The sequence below is a fragment of the Pectinophora gossypiella genome, chromosome 10, assembly GCF_024362695.1.
Source record: "Pectinophora gossypiella chromosome 10, ilPecGoss1.1, whole genome shotgun sequence".
Taxonomy (NCBI): domain Eukaryota; kingdom Metazoa; phylum Arthropoda; class Insecta; order Lepidoptera; family Gelechiidae; genus Pectinophora; species Pectinophora gossypiella.
In genome coordinates, this window is record NC_065413.1 from 15,680,694 (window position 1) to 15,707,321 (window position 26,628).

The window sequence follows — 26,628 nt, forward strand, 5'->3', positions numbered from 1 at the left end:
CAATTTTTACATTTAAATTATGGCAATAAAGTGGTAAAAGCTTTTATTACAAAACAATAAATAATTATAAAATCTTTTTTTAAGAAATATTCACATTATATTATTGAAATTTAATTTCAGTAAATGGCTAAGATAATTTGAGATTCAAATTGAAATAAATAGGTATTAAGTAAAAAATCTCATATCTATAGGAAACAATGCGTGAGTTATAATAATGATTACATTTAAAAAAGAATGGACGTTGTCGATGAATTATTTGTATTCGGTGAAGTGGTAACAAAATTTAATATTAGATAAATACAGTCTTGTGATTTGGAACTGTGTGAATTTTGAAGTGATTTAATTAATTATACAGGGTTAAAACACATAATAACGGGTTCTTACCGCTTTTAAAGTAGGGATATGAGACTCTCGATATTTCAATGCGGTAAGAACCCGTTATTATGTATTTTCATTATGATAATAACAGCGTAAACTTAAAATAATAAATAAACAGGATGTTAGTGACATCGTAACGAATACTATGATTGTCGAGTCAACTGTGTTAGTATTAGCATTTAAGATAACTCATTGGTGCAAGTCCTGTACGGGGTTCGATCGGACCACAATGACTTTAAAAAATCAATCCTAAAGTATTCACACAGTCCAAATTGGAATGTTGTTAAAATACAATAACATAATACATCGTCAACATGCATCATAATTAATTATGCCTAATATACCTAGATACTTTATTTACAGTAATATTAAAACTAACTTACACTAATATTTGTAAACAGATGAAGGATCTGCAACAAAACAATACAAGTAAATCATCATCATCATCAGCCCATTAACGTCCCCACTGCTGGGGCACGGGCGTTCCCTATGGATGGATAGGGAGATCGGGCCTTAAACCATCCCGCGGTCCCAGTGCGGATTGATGGTTATTAACGTGCTTTCCGAAGCACGGAGGAGCTCGAGATGAAAACTTTTTTTTGTGGCCACCCATCCTATGACCGGCCTTTGCGAAAGTTGCTTAACCCAACAATCGCAGACAGAGCGCGTTTACCGCTGCGCCAACGAGCTCCTCATAAAACTAAATTTAAAATACAAGTAAATAAAAGAGCTTAATCTGCAAGTCTTAAAGGCTCTATCCACCAAACCAAAATCTACCAATTTCTCATACCTTTTAAAAGAAAAACTTACCATCACAGTTGTCCTAATCCCGCTGAAGGTCGAGGAGGCGGTTCGGGAGTATCAGGCGATGGGGGCTTGAATGTGCTGCCCTAGAAAAAAAACAGATTCAATGATAACAGTTTAGGCTGATACTAAAGCAGCAGGCTGAAAGCTCTCACCGACGCCCATTTGTCCGGTCAAGTGGGTAATGCAGTCTGAGGTTAACCTACAATAAGTACCTTGGAAAAAAAAAGATTGAAGCTTGGAGAAAAAAATAAATGTTGTTAGAAAAATCGATATTTAGTTTCGAAAGAAGCATTCCCTGGTCAAGTAGGAGAAATATCATATGCAGGTTGCCGGCTTCATTCACCAGTTCCGATGTTTAATGTTCAGATTTGAACTCCAAAGAATCAAATATGAGCGAGCATGCGTGAAGACTTTGATGTGAGCGGAAGAAGCGAAAGTGGTGTTAGGACCATAATAAGTGAAATTCCGTGTCTCTACGTAGAGTCTCTTCGTTGGGGTAGCCCAAAGGGAAATAGGCGTGATATTATATAGGTCCCAGCAGTGGGATGACACAGGCTAATAATAATAATAATAATTATGTAGGTATGTATCATCAGCAGCCGTTGAGGTCTTCACCCGTATCCCTGGGCAAGGGTTCTACCTTATGCCCCGTAGGTATTTATATGTAAGTATATTTAAGAAGAACATACATACATACATAAACAGCCTATATACGTCCCGCTGCTGGGCACAGGCCTCCCCTCAATCAACCGGAGGGGGTATGGTACATACTCCACCACGCTGCTCCAATGCGGGTTTGGTGGAGGTGTTTTTACGGCTAATAGCCGGGACCAACGGCTTAACGTGCCCGAACCTCCAGATCGTGAGCATAACGCTCTAACTACTAGACCTCGGAGGCTGTTAAGAAGAACAATAAATAACATTTCACCATACCTGGAATCCTAGAGCAGCTTCTAAAGGCGTGGGGGAGTCACCACCAAGCGTGGCGTAGTCCCCAAACCTCTCCGTCGTTCTACTGCCTTGTATTGTTGCATATGTGTTGTCAGTCTGTAAAGATCAGGAGGAAAGATATACATTACGTTGAGGTACTTATCTACACCGAATACTACATAAGTAATCCAATTTCTGATAGGAACTGCGGGTGTGTGGATTTTTTAAATTGAATTTGCCAGAAAAAGATGCCGGATCCGGGGTTGGGTTCCATTCTAACATGCTACTAAAATCCTAAAATCTATGAACTAAGTTGCTGGAAATAAATATTTTTATCGAGCTGTGTAAGTTTCAACTTTTAGGATGCTGGAATGTCGATTCAAGGTAGAAACAATATCAAATCTGTTATCTCAGCAGGCGAGCGGACCAAATAGCTACCTGAGGCTGTTCAGCACTTGCATCGTTCTGGTCACCAAACACGTTCATGGTGAGCTCCTGTTCCTCATAAGGCCGGAGCTTGGTCTCCAGCCAGAGAGGGTTTTCAGTCGTACTCAACTCTTCGAGGATCCTGCGTCGGGCCAGGCTGTCTCCTTTACTAGACTGCATTGATGGCGGTGGTATCACCCTGGGGAAGTAATAAAATATAGGACCTTATTCATGAATCTTCCTGATAAATTCTGGGTAGTAGAACTACTATACCAGGCAAGTTCTGGATACTTTTATAACCTTTATGAATTACCAAGTGATAGTAATAACTTACCAATGCTTCAAACATGCGCAGACGACGATAAACGTTACAATTCCAGTAAAAAGAACGATCAACAGCGCTATTAATGCAGCGAGTGCTGGATCGAAGGCATCAGGTGCTGTGAGAAAAAAAAAAAACATGATTTATCTTTATGTAAATAATCAGTATCCCTATAAAATGGGGATTTTCCTCGTCTTCTTCTCTTCAGCCATAACACGTTGCAATCTCGTATCGGAGTTCGTTCGAGACAAGCTTACTTGTATTGTCTGTTTTATCTGTCATATTATCTATAAACTTGACAAACGTCATGCAACTTACCTTTAGAAGTAGCGCTAGCAGCTATCAGAGTTTCTACTCCAAACTCTTGATAGACGTCTTTGAGTTCGTCATACTTGGAGTCAATTGTTTCTAGAACTTTCTCCACTGGTAGAACTTGGTATGTGGTCGGGTCTACCGCGTGGAGGTGGATTTCACACCTGGAAATATTTAATATATGTTCTATGACCCACCTCGCCAGCTCTTTGGTCAGATATAAAATGGCATTAGTTGCCACCTATCACATTGGTCTAACAGAAAGCTCGATGAGGTCTGGGTACTCAGTTCATCTTGTGATGGATGCACAATCGAGATACAGTCGTGAGCTTATGTTATGTTATGTTTGGCAGTAGTTGATGTCCTCTATAGTGAAATTGCTACACATTGACTACTACCAAACCAAATCTGGAGTCTCGCAGAGGTCGATTTAGGAAACATAAATTTACTCTAGTGGTGTGGGTGCTCTGTTAACATGCAGTGAAGTGTGGTGAAGTCTGCTCTGTATCTTCTTCGATCAAAGAAGACTGAAATTTTACAAGGTCGCCAGGCTACAATCAACTGGGTAGCAGTTCTCGCTCCCCACTTGTTTACAAAATGGTAAACAACTGAAGCAGATCTACATTAAGTAATTAAATTTAAATAAAATACCTACGTAAGGTATTTTGTGTTTTTTTTTTTTGGACGTGATTTTGGAGTATTCTGTCACGATACATACCAATCATCATATCTTCTATCAGCCTGCACATGCGGAAGTCGTCTGCCCGGGACTAGCAGAGCTTGTCCTGCATTGGCTAACTTCTCCAACACCGGGACAGGTGCCATGCAACTCCGGGACACCACCATACGGATGAGGGAAGATCGGTCTATTATCCAAATCTAAAATACAAATTCTGGGTATTAGAATACAGGAAATAGCAAAGAAACGGAATAAAATTTCAGAGAAATTTCTTCCAACTCTTTTTTTTAAACAACATTCTTATTTTCGTTTAAAGAATTTGCTTTTTGCGTCTAAGCAAATACCAATGCTGATGTATGACTAGTTGTGCATTTCTTAAATTATTTCTATTTTCTGTAAGTACTTTGTGTTCTTTGTGCTCAATAAAGTATATTTATCTTATCTTTATCTTATTTGTTACAAATACTTAGATAACTATTATAATATTGGTGTTTTCGAGGCAAGGCAAGGAGTACTGATAAAAAAACTATCTGCAATTTAATGTAAAAACTTACATAAACTTGAGTTTTGGCTTGTCTGTGTGGAGGAGCGATCTCTTGAGCAATGATGTCCAGGATGAAACGGTCTTGGTTGTACTCTGACATGTAACTTGCTGTCGTTAACACACCTGGAAAAAATCAATGTACTTTGAATTCACATCAAATGATGGACAATGAGTACTTGAACATCAGAAGGTTGGTCCTAACTATATAAAATACTATATCGTAAAGTGACTAGATATAATTTCACCTAGATCTTAGGATAGTAAGTAGAAGACAGGATGCTTAATATTCCAATTTAGCTAACCGACTCCGGATATGTTACAATAGTTTGGACTAATAGCTACAGATGCCATTCACCACCCGGGGAGAGAAGAATGTCCGTTTTAACGGACAATCCTGAACCGCATTCTTACCAAGGCCTCTCTTAAGTCAAGACGTTTTGATCTACGCCAGGAGAAGGTTTTGGTCTACGCAAAGAACACATATACATCTTGTAAGTACATGGGTGACACCTACATATTGGCGACAAGAAATATTTTCCCCTGGCACCAAGGTCCATCAATAACCTCACTACGCAAGACAGAAAAGAACCTCATCGGCGTCATCAATAAACAAGACCAAATACTCACCATCCTGGCTGATATTAAACGGCGAAGGCACGACGCTGCCACTGGACTTGGAGGCCCCAAACTTATACAAATTAGAAGCTGCCACCATGTACACTAGAGTTCCGTTCTCCTCTAGATCGGGGTCCTCAGCCACTACTGATAGTACTGGCTCGTTGACACGGGCTGTGTATTTTATACCTGGAAATGTTTGGAGTTGTTTAATCGTTCAAAAAGGTTTGAAATGAAAAGGTTTTCATTATAAATTTACATTATTTTACTGGGTATAAGTTTCCCTGCCCTCAACCGGCTGCACCATTGTAGGTCGGTTGGACTAGTTCACCAAAGGCTCGCGTTGGCCCACAATCTCACCTGATGGTTGGTGACGATGTGGTGGATTACGCTTACCTAGAAAATGCCTATTCACTCTAGTCTCGAAGGCTCTCAGAATATAATGATTAATAATTTATCTTAAGTGTAGTTTTGACTAACACAGTTGGCTCGATATTATAGGCGGCAATCTCAAGGCGTCCAAAAGCTTGGACATCCTTTTTGACTGACTTCAGGTCAGGGGTTTCAATTATTTGTAGCTATTATTAAGACAACACGTCAGACGGCGAAGTAGAAAGAAAAGTGTGCACGTAATGCAACGGAGAGAGACTTGCAGTTGTTAAGCATGTACCCACCTTCTAGTAAGAGACAACACAAAGAGAGTTCTTCTCTCAAGAACCTAACACTTACCAGCATAATACACCTGTTGTTGGAACTTGGGTTCATTATCGTTCTCATCGAGAATCTTGACGGTGACGATGGTGACGTCATTCTGGTTGTCCGTCCGGTTGTCTATGGTGTTGAGCAGGGCTGCCCCATTGGTTAGTATGGGGTTGTTGCTGGCATATATAGTGAAAGAGTACTCCGATTGCTTTTCTCTGAAAAATAAATAAATATATATCAGTGCCCCTGACTACCCCAATTGGGATTTAATCGTGAGCTTATGTTTAAGTTGCTCTCACCTGTCAAAGCTGACATTGGTCTTGATAACACCAGACTTCTTGCCCAAAGTGAACGCGCCTTCTTGGTTTCCTTCCAGGATGTGATAGTACACCAATCCATTGTCGCCAGAATCTTTGTCTATGGCTTTAACTGATCCTGAAAGATAAAACTATGATTAGACCTCAGAGTACAGAAGACCTGTGAGCAAAGTGCTTCTGGGTTAAGCCAGAAAGGTAGTATTCTACAAGACAATTTTATTGGCGTTGAAGCATTTGTAAATGAAAATGTATTGCTATCTCTCTCTCACTTCTGACGTTTATTTGTTTCTTTTATGCCCATAATCCTTAATGATTTAGATTATTGAGATCCCTTAGTCAGAAACCTCCCTGTATCACCGTATGCTATTCCATCCTTAACAGAACCCAGTTCCCTTTTTCTGATCTACACGGTTACTTTTAATAACTTGACGCATATTTTGATTTGAATTCATAACCTATGTATTCAGTGACTACTCCGGCCCAGCTCTACAGGAGCATTCAACATGACATACTAATAATATTATTATCTTTCTGCCAATAAATTACAATCTAATCTACCCAAACATGATCAGCAGTGTCCCAATTTTAAGGTCCCAGCACTTACCAACAATAACTCCTGGAGCCAAGTTCTCTCTAACATTAAACGTATGTCGACTCTGCTGGAAATGAGGAGCGTTGTCATCCTCATCTGACAGCACCACAGATAGAACCAGCAGGTTTTCATGGGGAGGATTGCCGTTGTCCACTGCTGCTATTACCAGCTGTTGAGGAATATATTGGGTTATACATTAACTGTAATTGTAAAAAAATATATAATAGTCATTCTTTCAGTCGCAAAATGGCAATGTTACAATACCTGTGTATAATATGAGAAAATGAGATGACCATTCGTGTTCGTAATGTTAGGAAAGCTAATGAAAAATTCAATTTCAGTAATTCGGATGATACTTAGTTTTGGACTAAGTAAATGAGAAGAGCTCTCATCCGGTCTACCTATAGAAAGCGTACGCAATAATTACGAGGTAATTCAATATATAATTACGTAATGATTCAAGCATTATGAATTCAACTCTTCTACAAACCTGATAATCAGCCTTATGCTCTCTATCGAGAAAGGTCTTCGTTCTCAGCTCTCCAGTATCTTTATCGATGTTGAATTCTGCGGTTTCTCCAACATTCTGGTTGTCCACTTTCAAGTAGTAGGAAACTCGGCCATTATCGCCAGTATCTTCGTCTGTCGCCTTTATTGTCGTTATTAAGTAGTCTGTTTGTGCTGCGTTCTGGAAGAAAGACGTAAACTTTTGATATGAATAATAATAATTCGCGTTGGAAAGGAAAGATCGAAAATAGCACATTGATGCTACAAATATGTAGGTTTGCTTGAGTAATACAGGTGTTAGTGATATCGTAACGAAAACCTTGAGGAATCATAAAAGTATGGAACTGAAAATAAATGACAAAAAAACCCACTAATATTTTCATGAATTTTCCGACATGAAATTCCACTTGATATCAAAAGTAAAAACAGAACTGAAAATAATTAAAAAGACATGATTTTTGCGACGGAAAATTCCACATGATATTAACTCAGAATCATGGTCTGAATGATACCCATTAGTATTCGTTACGATGTTACTAACACCCTGTATATATGGATAGCCTGCAAAAACATCGCATGCATTCTTTAATTAAGATGGCTAGTCAGTACGTTGTGCCATCAATACGAGGATAAAGTACAAAGTGGATTGATAATAGGAAATTATCTATCTATTATCTACTCAGCCTGTATCCACTCACTGCTGGGTATAATCTCTTTCACGCCATCCTTTCCGGTCCTGTGCAAGTCGCATCCATTGCTTTCCGGCATACCTCACAATGTCATCCGACCATCGGGCTGGTGGTCTGCCTCGATATCGCATATCATACCTTGGCCACCATTCAGTAACAGCCTTAGTCCATCTGTTGTCTTCCCATATTGCCAAGTGTCCTGCCCATCTCCTCTTAAGCCTTTCGCATTCCTACATCTTCGACTTTACTGCGTTGCCGAATTAGAGGAAATTATGCTTTAGGGACTAAAAAAATTGTGGACTAAAAATCTTGAAAGTTAACAAGTATCTAAGTAAGATATACCTCAGGAATCTCCAACTGCCTAACATCAGCAGAAGGGTCTACGAATACGGGCCGGTGTCTGTTGACACTCATGACACTGATGTCTACTCTAGCCGTGTCGGTGTGAGGTCCTTGGCCTGCCTCGTCAGTTGCTGTGACTGTAAGGTGGTATGTGGTGTTGCCTGACACGTTTTTTGCTGGGTAGATGATGCCATTCGTTGGGTCTACTGTGAATACTCCTGTGGGATGGTAAAGTAGAAGTAAGCATTGAGGTAGACAAAACAGGGCAAGACAATACAAGACTAACAACAGGTTGTATTTTATCCATATCGTCACTGGAAAGACAAAATTATGTAAGAGTGAAAAGTCTATTTTGAGAAAAAGCTGTTTATAGTTTTGTCCGTTTTTTTATCATAGGTGAAAGTGACTTATCTAATACAAGGCAATTTAGTTGATAACAGTTATTATACGTCTTCTGTCCTACTTGTATACTTTTATTTTCTTGTGATTGTGCAATAAAGAATTTTGTATTGTATCGTATAACAGTCAATTAAAAAAAACACTTCCAACACAATACATTAAAAAGTTCTCAAGCCCGCTAATAACTTTGCTAGTCGGATGTAAACCTTGATTTACAAAGAAATTGTTTCTTGTCGCAATTAAAAATTCTGAAGTGATAATTTCCAACTTACCAGGTTCACTCTGCTCCACGATTTTGTACTCCACTTTCCCGTTGATCCCTTCATCCTTATCTTCAGCCAGGACTTGCAGTATGGTGGCTGGAGGGTTCAGTTGAAGGTTCTCAGCTATCGTACTCTTGTACACGTTTTGCGTAAAGATCGGCGCATTGTCGTTTATGTCAAGGACTTTAATGTGGATCTGTTTTGAGAAAGTAATTAGGTAGTCAATACATATTAATAGGTTTCTGAATTAAAAGGTAAGGTGATTCTATCAGAAATAAAATGACAGATTAAAGAAAAGGTTAACGTCGTGTCTTATAGGGCAAGGAATTGGCCTTTGATAGACTGGAATGGAAAATGCTACACCGCCCGACAAGAGCGTGGCTCTTAAATTGATGATGATGTGGTTCTATCAAAGGCAACAGCGTCGGCATTAACCCTCGACTATAGAGTAGTTTCACTCTAAGAGTAGTTTGACATAAGTTTTCTTTGATTTATAATTCGATTTATCATCAATGATTACAGATATCTGTTAGGTTGTGATAGTAATACTTACTTAGATCGATTACCTTTTTTGTAAGAAATATGTTAACCTAAATTAAGATTCGAATCTCAACTTACCAAAGATTTGTTTCTGAAGTCACCCATTCGGAGATTGTGGTGTTAGGTTCTTTACGACAAAGTAAGTATAATTTTAATAATATACTTACAGGAACACTAGTAGACTTCCTGATATGCGCGGGAGCATCATCACTAGCGACAGCTCGTAGCCAGATGTCAGAAGTATTCTCTCTGTCAATATTTGCACCGTCGGCTACCGTGACGACGCCGGTGATGGGGTCTACAGTGAATAGTGAAGATAGCTCGCCGGATAGGCTGTAACGGACTTCACCGTATTTTCCTGGGAAACGCAAAAGTATTTAAAGGTAAACAAAAGGCCCCTATGCAGATATGTTGGATTTGTTTTGTTGTTTGTTCTTTAGCATATCTTTTTTTTCTAACTACTGCTTCTTGTTTTGTATCAGTTTGTTTTTAAATTCTTATTGATTGTGTGTATTTTATTTATATTCTCAAAATTTATCAAGATCGTTTTCATATACAGTAATAACGTATTTAACAACGTACCTTCATCCTTATCAACAGCAGTAACAGTCACCACCTTAGTTCCACCAGTGGCATGTTCAGCAACTGTGGCATCATACGCCGTTGCAGCAAAAGCTGGTTCCTCGTCATTAGCATTCACCACTTCAACAACAACAGATGCCGATGAAGATAGCTGTGGTACCCCAGAATCAAAGGCCACTAGAGTAAAGTTGATGGAGTGAATTTTCTCGTAGTCAATACGTTGAGTGGATTTTACAACGCCTGAAAGAAATATTCCTTATGTAAGTTTACGGTACGGATTATCTACAAAGTAGGTTAATAAATTATATACGTTTAGTTTCGCCCTTTCATAATTATTTTTTTAAAGACGTGATATTTTGGACAAGTAAATCGTTGTACGTAGTACATTTTCAATCAGACAAGAGCATTCTATGCCATTAAGCTACTAATTTTACGCTGTTTAAATGGTTTAAAACAGGATATATGTTCAAATTTAATAAATATTGTTATTAAAGAAAGACACTGACAAATATAACTTGACTTACTATTGTAATTCTTTAAATGTTTAAAAATAGCCTAATACAAGTGCCACAAGGTTTAATATTTGGGCCTTTCTTTAACCTCTTTTACAAACATATTGAAAGTACTTTCCTTACCTGTAACATTATCTATTTGGAAGTAAGGGTTAGGCGGGTGAATGACGATAGCAGATATAGGCGTCTCCTTGTCAGTTGCGGTGTAGGTATTGAGTATAGTACCGACTGGTTGCTCCTCTACCAGTTGCTCGTAGTATGAGGGTTGGGAGAACACAGGAGCGTGGCGGTTCACGTCTACTATGTTGATAATTAATTCGCCTGAAAAAGTAAATAAGGACACATTGGTAATCATTTTGTCGACATAAATTGGCAGCCTCTATGGTATGTGTAATCTAAAGACGTGATATACGATCCTGACGACCCGATTACTCTAGCCATAGGCTCGGCCAATCAGCTCGCGACAACAAACGCTTCAGAACGCCGATTCCGAACCCGTCGGCATGGTCGACAATTTCCGCTATCGACCCCCACTAGAGTCGATTATTTTTTTCAAATATTATACTCTCGGACTACGTCCCGAGCAGAGGTTCGCGCCCAGCCGGGCACCCTCAGGCCCGTCGTCTTAAATTTTGTACCGAGTAAGGGTCCTCAGCGCTCCCCATTTTTCCGGCCAAGTAGTTAAGGCCATTTGCGGCAAATCTACAATAAATCACGTCAAAAAAAGGTACGGTCACGAGCATTGATATGTATACACTTTGGTACCATGTCACATTAACTTTTTTAACAAATTCAACTGTAAGTCTCACTAAATGTCAAATATGTTAGTGCGACAGATTCCTAAAGTGGGTACATTATATTGCTCATGACTGTGTAATACGCAAATCTTCATCACCAAAGCTTTTTTTTTTCGTTGGATGCTTTTAGATGTTATTTCGTGCACTTTATCATTGAAATCAATGAGATTCATGGAGATCGCCACCTTATGCTATGTAGTAGAAAAACTCACCATCAGCTTGCTGCAAGATCGGCGCTGACGCGTCAATGACACTGACAGGCAGTGTGATCACAGCGGCTCTCCCGCGGTCCAGCTTCTGAGAGACCACCACCGAACCATTGCCGAGGACCATGAACCAAGTGCCAAATATGCCTTCGTCTGATACCTGATGATTTAAAAGATGTAGTAATTGAAGGACTGTACAGATCATTAGCACTGCTGGGGCACGGGCCTTCCCTATGAATGGATAGGGAGATCGGGTCTTAAACCATAACGCGGGCCCAGTGCGGATTTATGGTTATTAACGACTGCTAATGCAGCCGGGACCAACGGCTTAACGTGCTTTCCGAAGCACGGAGACTGTACTTACAGATATAACAACAATATTTTTTTAATTAAGAAAATTGTTTTCGGAGAAAATAGAATATTACCAAAGATGTAGCGTCCTGGATAGCCGTGCCCAACATATTCTCACAACCTCACAAAATAAACATGAGCCTCTATGTACGTCCCACTGCTGGGCACAGAACTCCCCCAAATTAACCGGAGGAAGTATGGAGCATACTCCTCCACGCTGCTCTACTACAGAACAGCGGAGGTGTTTTGCTAGAAGCGGGGACCGAAAAATTATTACCATGAAACGAAAAAGATTGGCATACGGCCAACGCTATTTAGAAGCATTATCATAATTAATCCTCGAAATTTTCAACAGTCAAACACATTCAAAAACCACACTAACCTCCTTCCCATTCTTATCAACAGCCCGGATCATTTTCTCTCCGGATATATCGAACACTAGCTGGGTACTATCCGTTATATCCGGGTCTACAGCCACCAGGTTATGCACCAACGTGCCAAGGTCCGCATCAGCTGATACTTCGGCTCGCTGTATGGTGGGCGTGAAGTATGGACGTTTGTCGTTCACGTTTATCACGTGGACTGTCAGCTCTGTTGTGCCGGTTAGGCTTGGCATTCCTGGACAGATGGAATTACATAATGTTCTTTTTATTATATAGTGAAGTTTGTAGATTAGCTCAATCGGTAAGACACGTCCCTTATCCTGGCACTGCCAGCAAAAAATGCTTATAACTTTTGAACGGCAGACCGACAAATTCTGATATTTGGCGAGAAATTTTCTATGTAGTCAGAATCCCGATCCGTGATGGTGGCAGTGCCAGGATAAGGGACACAAGACTGGATTCGCTGACCATAAGAGAAGAGTTCGACTCTCGTTATTTTTTAAACTGAGTTGAAATAGTATTTCGGCGATGATAGAAAAAATCTAAACCGTAATTAAATTAAGTATAGTCGTATCTGGGCTTTCGTAGTGCTGAAGTAACTATTTCGACACTTGTTTATTTCGGGGCTGAGTTTGCTAACTAACGTATCTGTATTTTTTTGCTAAAGTAATTTGTTTCTTGTTGACAATAAATTGTAAAAGATGCAATTCAGTTTCAGCAAAAATTGCAGATACGTCAGTTCGCGACATTAGCGACGATATGATACAAAGATATTTTAACCTAATCAATTTTGCATTTAGTTTTGATTTTGAAGCTTGTATTTTTACCTTTAGGGTAGGGTGGGTTTGTTATATCTGCTTCAAAACATTTTATTCAGAATTGTCTATTACAACTAAGGTTATCACAACAAAAGATCACATCAAATAGTCCGAGGCTTCCCCGGGTCTTATTTTTTACTCGTACAGTCATGAGCAATATAATGTACCCACTTTGGGACTCTGTCGCACTAACATATTTGACATTTACTGAGACTTACAGTTCAATTTGTCAAAAAAGTTAATGTGACATGGTACCAAAGTGTATACATATTAATGCTCGTGACCGTACCGTACGTACCTAAATCAGTGGCAATAATTTGTATCCTATAGGTGTTCTTCTTGTCGTAATCAAGTTGTGAAGCCACAGTGACTACTCCAGTGACGTTGTCGATGCTAAATGCTTCGTATGCGCCCTTCTGTATGCCGTACTTGATCTCCGCGTTGACTCCACTGTCCATGTCTGTCGCTCGTACTGCTGCTACTTGCGTTCCTGTTAGGAGAAGGTCATAATTCAAGAAACCATGACTGCCATATAAAAGTTACTTAAAGGATGTCCTTCCCAACATGTTATTATCATATCCGTTAGATATTTCCAGTAACTCTTCTTCTATCGTATGGGTTGTGAGATGGATTACCAACCTCATCAACCCTGGTGTTAGGGTAATTATTGAGCCCCCAAAGGCTCGTAACGATTACTCACTTACATCAGTGAGTAGTAACCGGGACCAACGGCTTAACGTGCCTTCCGAAGCACGGATTATCTTACTTTCGGACAATCAGATTCATCATCTCCCTAGCATTGTCCAATTTTATACAGGGCCCGCTTACCTAACCTGAAGATTTGACAGGTCCGGTTTTTTACAAAAGCGGCTGCCAGTCTTACCTTCCAACCCGCGAAGGGAAAACCAGCTCAATACAGGTTAGGTCACATACTTCCGAAAATGCATAACCAAACCAAAGTAAGGATTACAAAGTGTTTTTTTGTAATATGTCCCCCACCCTACGAATAAATATTAGATAAAACGCCGACGAAATATTGGCCCCACGACATTCTAAAAGGTCGTAAATCCATAAAACCAATCAGTAGCGATTCCGTGACGCGCTTCATTGCGACAAGCGCTGTGATTGGTTATCAACAGGCATCGTAATAGAGGTTGGTGCGTGTGTTTCCGGGGTTCTCAAATCAAGGATGTTGTTATGCAATGCATGGGTGAGTATAAGTAAAAAATGGACGAAACTAACGGTGTATTTAATAATTTTCAGTGTTTTGTATTTCGGATGAGGCGTGTTGCTGAATTATGTATTCAAGTAGTATTATTATATTGCATGTTTTGTGTTTTAAATTAATTGGTATTTAGTAAAAACAACTATTCAATACTTCAATTTTTTTACTTGGATGATATATAAATATAATTACAATATGACTTATTATTTACTGGAATAGGATGGAAGCCGATCATCCCCTCTTCTTTCGTAAAGAACTGCTTTTATCCATTTTTGCAGTCAGTTTTCATTTTTGAGGAAAATAAAAAAAGGAAATTTCGATAAGACTACATAACAGAAAAACTTATATTTTGCTGGAAATTTTGGTATATTGGTATTACTTGACTGCATAGTATTACAAATTATAATTTATCTGAATTAAGCTAGGAACTTCTTGAATAATGCGGACCAATGTATAATGTGTTTACGAGAACAGAAATGTTATATTTACCGATGATAAGTTATTCCAGTTAACTTTTTGCTGAGCTTTTTTCGTTTCCTACTCCAACTTACTACACATGACGACATTTTACATAATATTTCACTGCTTTTTCCATAGAAATATAGCATAAATCGAGCAATGACATACGTCAGTGACGGCGCGACGCAGATTGAAGTAGGTGCGAGTAGTCATTTTAAGCCCCGCCCACTCAGTGTACATTTTAGTGGCGTCAAATTGTGAGCGTTGTTACTCTTCCTGACTTATTATTTATTCGTAGCCCCCACCCGTTTTTAAACCCGGGACCTCAATAGAGGCCGTTAGTGAGTAGTAAGAAACTGACAATAAGTGAAATTGCATAACTTGTGATTTATGTAAAAGTTTTATCTTGCTTTATCTTCTGTCTCGTCACCTACATGAGACAGACTATAAAGTACGATAAGCTTTGTATTGTCTTAAATAAGAATAAATAAATATTAAACCTAATATAGTGAACTATTTATTGGTTTTTCATTTTCTTATAACTTCGATTCCAAATGTGACTACAAATTATCTTCCGTGTTTTTTGATACATGTTGACATTGCGCACTTATTTCTACTCACGCAAATGTCAAATTGCAGTAGTGCTTTTTATTATAGTCATCAGCATCAGACACAAGTTAGGTTACCAGTCCAACCTGTATTCGTAACGTCGTCCACAAAAGTGTGTGAATAAAAAGAAGACCGCGAGTTATGTTCATCAAAAGAGTTCAGTAATATCTAGTGGGGCCTCTTACCAATCGGAGCATCTTCAGAAATATCAGCATCATATTTCTCAACATCAAAAACAGGGGCGTGATTATTTACATCTCGAACTGAAATCTCTACTTTGCTAGTCGCGTTGTGAACACCATCAGTTGCCTGCAAAGAAATAATCATTATTAATCCAATTCCTATATCATCTTTATTATTTTTTGTTATTATTTATGAATGTATGTCGTACGACCATTGCACTCTATGGAAGTGAAACGTGGACTATGACACAGAGAGACAGAGAGAGGTTGGAAGCGTTTGAGATGTGGTGTTGGCGAAGGATGGAGGGTATAAGCTGGACTGAAATGGTGTCAAATGAAAAAGTGCTGGAAAGAGTTGAATAAAAGAGAACCATATTGAAGACTATAGAGAACCGGAGAGGAAATATGATTGGCCACCTTATACGACACGATTCATTTATAACAAACATTATAGAAGGAAAAATTGAAGGGAAGAGAGGAAGGGGTAGACCTAGGATAACATTTATGAAACAAATAAAATAGAAGGTACAGGTCGTGTCGTATCGGGAGGTGAAGGTTTTGGCGGGAAGAAGAGAGGAATGGCGGTTACTCCACCGACAAGAGCGCAGCTCTTAAATAGAGAGAGAGTCGTACGACCTCCGTGGTCCAGTGGTTGAGCATTGGGCTCACGATCCTGAGGTCGCGAGTACGAATCCCGGTGGGGACATACCACAAAAGTTACTTTGTGATCCCTAGTTTGGTTAGGACATTACAGGCTGATCACCTGATTGTCTGATAGTAAGATGATCCGTGCTTCGGAAAGCACGGTAAGTCGTTGGTCGCGATTACTACTTACTGATAGTACGTAGACGTTACATGAGCCTTATCAGGGGCCTTAGGCGGCTCTATAATAACCCTGACACCAGGGTTGATAAGATTGGTAATCCACCCACAACCCACACGATAGAAGAAGAATGTATGTCATTTCCATATCTCGGGACTATGGAGTCCCGGACTTTTGGAAGGCATGCGTGGGACCGAAGCCAACACTTAGAGACTCTTTAAGACCCTTTTTATATTATTAGTTACAATTGGGTTGACAGATTATTGATCCACACAATTTTTTTTGTCGCCTCGAAATCTGTAGAATCCAGATGTGTAATCTTTTGTTGATTTTATCACAACTTACCAATACAGTCAACAATATTTTGTTGTTATCAGTTGAGTTCACCCCTCCAGCCTCGGGGAGCACGGCAATCCTGCCGGTTAGCGAGTCGATCCAGAACGGGTGGGTTGCTGGTTCGATGATGGAGTAGCGTATCTCTGATGAGGCGTCGACGTCGCGAGCTTGGACCTAGATAGAATGTTTAATTTTCAATTTGTTCGATGTTATTGGTTACTGATGTAAGTAAGTAGTCGTTACATGAGCCATGTCTGGGAATTTTAGGACACTCAACCTATAAAACCAGCCAGGTGATACGACTTCTAAAATATGTTTGTGTTTTATTAGTACGTGTTTACGTATAGTATACTAACAAATATCATAGAAGGGAAGCTACAAGGAAAGAGAAGAACATCACAAACATCGTGAGGAAACCCACATTCCCGAGAAATACATTTTCGGAGGTATGTGACCTAATCTGTATTGGGCTGGGTTTTCCCTTGGCGGGTTGGAAGGTCAGGCAGGCAGTCGCTTGTGTAAAAAACTGGACCTTTCAAATTTTCAGGTTAAGTAGGCGGAGATGTTGAAGTAATGCGCTTTATCTATACAGGATACGAGAATGATAAGCTGCGTTTTAATACCTGAAGTTCCGGTTCAAATTTGATAGCATCCTCATCAATGGAAGCCTTGTAGACTGGCGTGACGAACACAGGCGGGTTGTCATTGGAATCTGTCAATGATATCTGCAGGGATACTACTGAGCTTTGGCCGGCTCCATCGGCGTCGGTTGCCTGGAAAAAGCACATTCAAATTTCTCCATTCCTTTGTCTTTCATAGATTGACGTACGTTGACCAAATTGGAGATGTCCTTAGAATAGGTTCAGTCGATCTACTCTGAACCGGCGTGTATGTAACGATTGATGAATGTGGAGGAAGCAAGGGAAGTGTGTCAGGACAGGATCAGGAAGCAAGTATTCCATAGTCTCTGCTTATCCCGATGGGAAATAGGCGTGAGTTTATGTATGTCTTTTAAGAATAGATGATGTTTAGTGGCGTAATATTGTGCAGATTTATGACCAGCTACCGAAAAGAAAAGTAGAATCAGAAGTATTATTGAAATCCATCACCATTGTTGGCTTAGACTAGACTAAATAATAATATCATTACGTTCGCGTCAGTAACTTACATTTCTTGGGTCAAACCTTTAAAGATGACAAAAAAAAACTAAGGTGAATTCCCTATTTAAGTCTCATTCCAATGCTTCGCATCTCATCAAAAGCATCCATCGCCATAAGAGTCAGGCCATTTGAAAGTATAATTTATTTACCTTCAACTGCAGGAAATAGTCTTTCCGAGTCTCGTAGTCCAGACACGGTTGTTGTCCGGGAGTGGGACAAGCAGCCACAGTAATTACTCCGGTCCTCTTGTCCACGTTGAAAAGTTCCGCTCCATTGCCTGATAATTGGTACACGATGCCTTCCGTACCAAACCTGAGAAGTGAGGATTCTTTGGTAAAGCTTTTTTTAATGATCATCGATGTAATTTAGAGCGTGTCCACATCAAATCTGAGATCCCGGTTTCGAAACCGAGTTCAGTTGACCTGAATCGTAATTGATTACAATATAGGTCAACTTAGTAAACGAGCTTTCTAAACTGCCGAAATCTGGCTATTTCTACCAACTTGTAGCCGAGAAGCATGGTGGACAATAGTATCTTACTCCTCTATTGAATGAGTGCAGACTTTTTGAGTATTTATGACAAGTATTGTTCCTGCCCAGAAGATAATAAAATTATGTATTTTTTTTTTAAGAGCTCGGTGGCGCAGCGGTTAACGCGCTCGGTCTGCGATTGTTGAACTAAAGCAACTTTCGCAAAGGCCGGTCATAGTATGGGTGACCACAAAAAAAAAGTTTTCATCTCGAGCTCCTCCGTGCTTCGGAAGGCACGTTAAGCCGTTGGTCCCGGCTGCATTAGCAGTCGTTAATAACCATCAATCCGCACTGGGCCCACGTGATGGCTTAAGGCCCGATCTCCCTATCCATCCATAGGGAAGGCCCGTGCCCCTGCAGTGGGGACGTTAATGGGCTGGTGATGATGATGATGTTTTTTTTTTGATAATGGTCCACATCACTCCGCATCTAATTGTAATAATAATAATAAGTATTTTTTTTTTATTTCCAAAAATGTTGTTAATAAGTGGTTGCTTCTTGGTAGTGATTGCCTGGGAGAAATTGCTCTAGAGCAATAAAGCCACCCAATTGTACTGTATAAATGTGTTATGTCTGCTTGTTAAAGTGAAGTTCTGTGCAATAAAGTGGATTTGGTTTGATTTACCCATACCGAAACCCCAAAAAAACTCTTCCAAACCTTTAATTCCCTTCACAAAACCCATCGTACCTGCCAGTATCTCTATCGGTAGCCTTGACAACCGTGACGAAGGCTCCGGCCGGTGCGTTCTCCGCAACAGTAGCAGTGTACGGTTCATCAGCGAACTGCGGCGCGTTGTCGTTCACATCCGTCAGGGAGATGGTTACACTAGCCTTGGATGATAAGCGGGGTGACGTGTGCAGTTCTTCGGCTATGACCTGGAATTTCAAAGTGTCTTGGTTGGAAACGAGGAACATAGATCAGAGGGGTTAAAAAGGTATCATTGACACAATTCACCTAAAAAGCAATATTGCGAATTGACATTTTGCGCATGCGCAAGTCAACGAATGTCAAATGGCTTATTAAACCCCCCAGGTTACAACAATGTCCGTAAGTAAATAAATAGGGTTGATGGAGTTGGTAATCCACCTCAACCCACACGATAGAATTGATTCTTCGAAAATTGATTCTTCTGAGTTCATTGATAGCTACCGTTAAACATTGCTGTTTTTATCACACTCCTAGTTAAGATAAATATTTGTTACTTACTCCTTTTATTGACGCGTGACTTATTGTAATAAAACTGTGTTTTAGGGAAATTGCACTCATAATAATAATGCTTCTTACCTCCAGAATAAATTTCCTCTGATTTGGATCCTCGTAATCCAAAGTAGTATTAAGTCTTAAGGTCACGGAGGCGCTTCCTGTAGCCGTTGATGGTTCCACCACAAATGCTCCCAGTTCATCTGACAGACGGAGGCCGAAGACTGAGTTTAGACCCTGAAACAGATTTCAGTCAAATACGTCATCATCTCCCTAGCATTATCCCGTTTTTCACAGCCTCCGCTTACCCAACCTAAGATTTGACAGGTTCAGGACTGCCTGTATGACCTTCCAACCCGCGAAAGTTGGTAGAACGTTTGCCTCGCACTTTGAGGTCGCAAAACCAATGATTGTCGAAATTTTTTCGAATTCATGTTTGGATCATAAATGATTATAATGTGCTCAGTGGTGAAGGAAATCACCGTGAGGAAACCCACATTTCCGAGAAATGCATTTTCGGAGGTCCGTGACCTAACTTATATTGGGCTGGTTTTCCCTTCGCGGGTTGGAATTACTTGGAAGGTCAGACAGGTAGTCGCTTCTGTAAAAAACCGGACCTGTCAAATCAGGTTAGGTAAGCGGACCCTGTGAAAATCGGAATAATGCTAGGGGGATGAATAAGGGTTTTATTTGTAACACAACCATGGAACAACCAACCATTAATAAATCATGGAAGTTACTCACCACATCAGTGTCAGTGACAACCATGTCAAGGTTAGGTAATGGGGTACCAAGCGGTAGACTCTCAGGGATCTCCACGCTGTATTCCCTCTTGTTGAACCTCGGAGGTTCGTCGTTGACGTCCTTGATGGTCACTGTGATGGTAGCAGTGGTAGATGTGAGGTCCGAGTATAGAGGTGCTCCGTTCACTATTTCTGTTGCCTGTAGGATATAAGTGAAGAATATTAAATATAATGAGTATATTGTTAGGACCCACGTTAGAGTTTAGTGGCTCAATAATCACCATTAGGGCTAACATGCGCAATATGATAAAAATTTGTCACGGTCATTTTATCGATCCTGACGATATACAGTTATATATATAGTTTTGTCGATTGGTGCTAATATGTGAACTCATACATCATGTCATACTGTCAAAATACGAACAAAATTACGTGACACCCATGTTAGGGAAAAAAACTAACTTTTCGATATCGACATCATTTATTTAATCGATGGATAAGTTTATCACGTTGCGCAGGTTAGCCCTGCATGACAACAGAGTTGATGAGGACGGTCATTGACCTCACAAGCCAGAAGACGTCACATGATAGAAGGAAATTCTCAGGAAATTAATGAGTAGACTAAGCATCCATGATCAAGCGCCAAGAGATTCACTCACGATTTGGAGGTCCTGGAATCGGTTCTCGGTAGGACTTATGTCAATAAAATCACACTGTGAGACTTGAACCTTTTCTCTAAATAAACAACTCTCAATTAAAAAAAATATATAATGGTACTTACTCTAACAGTAAGGTTTAAAGGTGAAGATGGATCAGCTAAAGCTTCTCTATCCAAAGGTTTTGCAGTTTTAAGTTCTCCAGTGTTTCTGTCAAGCACGAAGAAATCCAATGGATCTGAAAGTAAAAATAGCAGCTATAAATAATATTTTGTGTAATACTCATATTTATCTCTAAGCCATGATGAGGTAAATGACAAAAGTGGAGAACAGATATAATATACTATTGCGCCATGCTGTAACAGGATAAAATCTGAATTTGTTTATGGATATGTATGGTTAATTTTCTTTTTTCTTGACTTGACTGATTGTAGATTTGCTACAAATGTCATTAATCAGGGTCGGACAAATGCGGCGCGCTGAGGACTGTCATCCGATTCAAAATTAGAGACATTAGGCGTCAGGATGCCCAGTTGGGCGCGAACCTCGGTTCAGTGCGTCATCTGAGAGGATAATATTTGAAAGAATTTGAAAGGATAAATAATGAGTCATAAATATAAACGTAAAGAAAACATAATAAGGAAATGCAATTATAAATTACGTCACGATCCACTAAAATTCTTATTTCCTTGTTATTTTGTAAAAACCCGTGATTGACAATATTAAAGGGCTTAGTTTAAATAAACTTACTGGTAACCAACTCCAGGACAACATCTCTTGGTTGCGCTCTGTCTGCATCTCTTGCTTTTACAGACAGAGCTAGTGTCCCAACCGGGGCATCCTCAGATAGAGCTGCGCTGAGGGCTCCACTGAACACTGGTGGAGAGTTCTGCACGTCCACCACCTTCACCTCCACATGGGCCGTGGAGTTTAGACTACCATCCTGGAAGTAAATAATGTGAAGTTTGGTCATCTACGATCGTATTTTTAGATTTCCATGTTAAGGCGAACCGTGAACTAAATACAACAGCATTTAGCGCATACTTTTTAGAGGACATTGGGTATTCAAAAATTCTTCAAATAAGAGCTATCCAGTACCTTCTAAAGTGATTAGAATATCCGAGTTCTTATCTTGAACTATTGAACCCATCATTTTGATTCTAATCTTATAAATGGATTTACTGGACACGGTTGATCCCACAAATGCATTTAAAATTTTAGCACCCGCAAAATGAGTAAAAGCAAGTGTTTCTCCTGAATACTTACATTAGCATATAACTGAAACTGATAAAATTGTTTATCATTATAATCCAAAGGTTTCTTCAAGACCAGAGCACCTTTGTACTGGTTGGCCGTTGCATGAAGACTCACCACCTCAAATATATCACATGCTTCTGGCCACTGGAAAGACAAAGAATTAAAGCCTTACGAAAAGTCAAAACAGACGAAGTAGATGCGGAAATGTGTCCATAAAAAGAGATTAAGTACAGATAGACTATCTACAGAGAGACCATCAGATAGAGTAAGGTCTAGAAAAATACTATGCGTGTGCAATATTTTTAATTTATGAACACCTCTTAGCAATCATCCCATTTCGGAATACAAACGAATGCTAATTTCCATGTTCATCAATTACACGATGATTCTAATATTTTATGAACATGGAAATTAGCATTCGTTAATATTCGGAAATACCGTGATTGCCGAAGAACATTAAGAAAACAGATAGCGTGATCGATAAACCCATTATTCCGCCAAGTCCGCCAAACTGAGATAGAAGAATATGTTTCTTTTCCTATGAGTTTCTTATAGAGACTCGGGTCTTTCGGTTCAACGTTTGTAATATTAATGCCTTAATTTACCTGATCATTTGGCACACATCCAACTTCAAGATTGTCTCCAACGGAATCTCTGTCTTCAACTTCGATGTTTTTGAGTATTGTCGTACCTATTTTCTCGTCTTCGGGCACGTCTGCTTCGTATGGACTCTAGAAAAGCATAATAAATGTGAAAAACATTCCCACTAATCCGCAATGGAACTTTTTTTGACGTGACTTATTGTAGATTTTAGACAAACGGGGAGCTATTATTATCCGATACAAAATATAGAATAGAATAGAAATAGTTCATTATAAAAAGATGCTTCACACAAAAAGGACAAGACAGTAACAACATTTAAAATTTTCATAAAACAATTACAAAAAAGCAAAACAGATGTCGAAATGACAATATAAGATAATATGCGTTCGAGAGGATTATAATATACTTATTTGAAAGATGTAATCGACCCTAGTGGACCGATAGCGATAAGCGCTGGTGAGGTTAGTATTGGGGTCCAATGGTGCACCATAGTAGAGTGTTACATACGCTTTTTGATTGAGTGGAGAATTCTATTTAGAGACACAAGTATGTAACAAATTCCTAGGTTTACTTACATTTTTAAAAACGGGTGGGTTGTCATTTTCATCAAGGACGATAACTGTCACAGGCTGTGTTTGGACTAGATTCTGATCAGAATTAGGATTCTGTTCTTCTATAGAGACTTCAAACTTTATCGTATCTTCCACCTGGAAAATTGAGTCACTCGGTTATTAAGCATAACGATTGACAAGGGTATTCGATATTAAAACGTGGTAAAAAGTTTAGTTACCTCTCTGTCTAATGGTCTTGCTAATGTGACGTCACCAGTTTCAGGATTCACTGTAAACTTGTCAGTGTATTTCAGTCCGTATTTTATCTGAAAATGGATAATTCATTATGTTAAATAGAGACAATAAAATTAGTCTGTTAGTAATATGATGAGGTAATAACTTTTGATATTAACAGGGAGCAGTAAGGAACAGCGGTAAAAGTTATATACGTAATTTCTTGTTGGCTCTTGATGTCTTGGAGATTGGAATAAGGCCCTACCACGCGTTTTGTTTGAGAATCTCTGTCGCCGGTTGTACCCCACTTTCTTTTTCTACTACTCCTGCAGACAGATAACTACGATAGTTCTACTGCTTCTCAAATTCCATAGCCACTTAACCGGAATGTATATTTTATGTGATAGGCTGCAATTTTATAATTACTTTCCGTAAGATACAGCATACAAAAGTATTTTTTTGATAAATGCCCGATCGTACTAAGGTTTCTTGTATAAGGAGGCATCTCCTTGCAATATAGTCGTTATTTGTTTTTTTGTCGTGCACGTTAATAATGCACAAGACGACATTTTACTATCACGGAGCTCCGTGCGTCATAAAGTTTGCAGACGAGTGGAGTGTATAGTTGAAGTATGAACTATTTTCTGCTACTTGTATGGCGCGCGTTTCGTGCTCACTTGGCCCTTCCAATCTCTTTCTCCTATTCTATGTGTTGATCCATGTATCCTCATCTCAATGACATTCCACTCCTCTTCTACTACGCGCGTTGGAAAATCACTGGGTATTTCTTTTTTATTGCTCTTTAAATATGTATTTTGTATACTTACAGGGAATCCTTCAGGGTCTTGTCCTTCTAGCCTGTAGACCTTAGTCCCCACTGGTGTGCTCTCTGACAGTGGAAGATTGTTCATGTCGTTTACAAACACCGGCAGCATGTTCGATGTCACTGGAAGTAAAGAATTAAACCGTTGAATGACACCACAGTTTATCGTCGCTTGTTGTATAGTAATAATGCATTCAGGGCTCTATTGCGGCTGCCTCGCTACTGCAGCGCGTCGGCTATGTTCGCGGAGGCGGGTGTGGATGGTTTTGACGCTGTCTGGCGCAAAAAAACCGCATCCCTGCTGAACAGAATGCGGGTCAGTAGCAATGGGATCCTGGCTGCAATCGCTAATAGGTGTGACAGCCCTCTGATATTAGACCTCATAAAGCGTGTCAAATCCCTTCTAGTTATAAGGTACTAACATAAGTTAAGTGAATTGTACTAACAAATAAATGGATCTGTGTTGTCTTTAATAAATAAATTATTATTATATAGCCTTAAATTTGTATGAATCTCATTATTCTTCTTCTTCATCATCAACCTCATCAATCCACTACAGGATCAGTGATGTGCCGCGAGGTAAACCTAGCTCAGCCGCTGGTGGGGAGCGGAGAGTTACCGTTTTATACGTAGTTAATCCTTCGATAACGTCAGTTCGGTGACGGAGGACAGGAGTCCTAGTATGGCTACTCTATAATAATAGACTACTCTGGGCGCCATCCCACTTGCGTCAGACAGAATACTGCGGGGAGGAAGACAAGAGGGAAACCACTGCCCTATTTTTTTCCCTAAAAGAGTAACATGGAAATGCTGCACCGACAAGAGCGAAGCTCTTAAATTGATGCTATGATTAATCACAATAATCAAAATAAGGATTAATCCTTAGTCTATGCTTTTGACCAGTCCGTTAGTTACTGAATTACGTTTCTGACTGTTTAAATAGACCATTTTGTTTCCCTTGCCCACCTCACCGGTTGAAGCTCCTCTCATTTGAATGATACACCTGCTAATTGTATTAATTTAGCAACCGTTACGCTCACAGACCACAAAGATGTGTTATGCTCTCATTTAACAAACGTACACTCAAACTCCAAAACTATACTACATAGACAAGTTAGACCAGTAATTTTGAATATGAATGTGGAATTCTACTTGATGCTTCAATCGTTTCATACACGTTACGCATCATGATAAAAAAATATTTCATTTTTTTAAATGTTATATTAATAATATCTCATTAAATGTAAATGTTATCGACTTTGGTTCATAAGACTATTTATTGTTAACTTAAATAAATAAAAAATATATATAAATATATTTCTTTAACTGTACCGCACATAAAGGCTCGTTTACTTCGCCTTCAAAATTATGTGTTTAGCAACTCTCTCTGTTTGAGTGAAAATAATAGTTCCGGCTTCAACACGCGTGGTTACTTCACAATTATGCATAACAATACGAACCTAAATTTTACAGTTAGTTTTATTAACGTTTCTAGCTTCACCATTTCTTGTGGTGCTCTGTGGCGGTATCCCCATTTCCAATTCAGTTGGTGACCATAAAGTTCAATGTACATACCACGTACCTACACAGTGGCCCCGATTCCTGCAGACACCTCTTGATTTTATTTTAAGTTATACCTGTCATTTTCTTATCCGCCGAAAAGAAAAGGGACGCATGGTTGACAACTGTTAATTTAAAATGAATGAGTAACTCAGGCGAATAAAATAGGCATCTTGGTCATATGCAAACAGTTTGACGTGTGCTGTCAACTGAATTCCGTCGGGTTATTGGCCAATATAATATTTAGGACGGGTTTTGTTTTCTGCCTCAAATTGACGCGTGTTCCATAAATTTTATGCCTGTCGATTACCCGTCCCTTTCCTTTTCAGCGGAGAAGAAAATTACAGGTACCTATAACTTAAAATAAAATTCGATGGTGTGTACAGGAATCACATTTTTTTTTATTTAACCAAAAAAATGTATATACGTATACATGGAATAATGCAGACATACCAATAAACCGTCTTGGGTTTGTCCTGGCAATTATGCGTACCTACGTGCAATAGTAAAAAAGAAAAAACGAATTAAGTATTAAGAAAGTATAGCGAGGAAAATTGAGAAAGGGCTGCTAAGATGACATTCGGTTGATACCTAATCTTTTTTTATATACTTAATTTATAAACTTACCTAATGAAAGACATGTTGCTGCCCATAACACCGCA

The 26,628-nt window shown here is 39.3% G+C and overlaps 1 protein-coding gene across 1 annotated transcript; it reads right to left on the reverse strand.

Moving 5' to 3' along the window:
- Positions 1-10: 10 nt before the first annotated feature.
- LOC126369924 (cadherin-87A) lies at positions 11-26,628 on the reverse strand. Its single transcript, XM_050014516.1, has 36 exons — positions 26,594-26,628; positions 24,411-24,529; positions 23,589-23,675; positions 23,374-23,505; positions 22,801-22,926; positions 22,205-22,339; positions 21,689-21,881; positions 21,064-21,176; positions 20,284-20,481; positions 19,624-19,776; positions 19,027-19,214; positions 17,957-18,119; positions 17,271-17,420; positions 16,657-16,821; positions 15,492-15,615; positions 13,312-13,503; positions 12,195-12,430; positions 11,468-11,621; positions 10,582-10,779; positions 9,947-10,186; positions 9,532-9,722; positions 8,834-9,020; positions 8,163-8,380; positions 7,115-7,312; positions 6,637-6,793; positions 6,015-6,150; positions 5,743-5,930; positions 5,026-5,202; positions 4,409-4,521; positions 3,894-4,054; positions 3,182-3,339; positions 2,876-2,981; positions 2,554-2,740; positions 2,119-2,232; positions 1,189-1,268; positions 11-788 (listed from the first exon to the last, which is right to left on the reverse strand). Exons 2-35 carry the CDS (start codon positions 24,516-24,518, stop codon positions 1,191-1,193), a joined length of 5,424 nt encoding a protein of 1,807 aa, XP_049870473.1. The 5' UTR covers positions 24,519-24,529; positions 26,594-26,628; the 3' UTR covers positions 11-788; positions 1,189-1,190.

Bases quoted from the DNA above. Each gene is read 5' to 3' on its own strand.
- LOC126369924 (XM_050014516.1), bottom strand. From the start codon at position 24,518: ATGCTGCCGGTGTTTGTAAACGACATGAACAATCTTCCACTGTCAGAG. The intron at 8,381-8,833 runs GTAAGTTGGAAA...ACCATCCCACAG, and splicing joins CGTGGAGCAGAGTGAACCTG to GAGTATTCACAGTAGACCCA. The intron at 2,233-2,553 runs GTAGCTATTTGG...TGATCTTTACAG, and splicing joins CAAGTGCTGAACAGCCTCAG to ACTGACAACACATATGCAAC.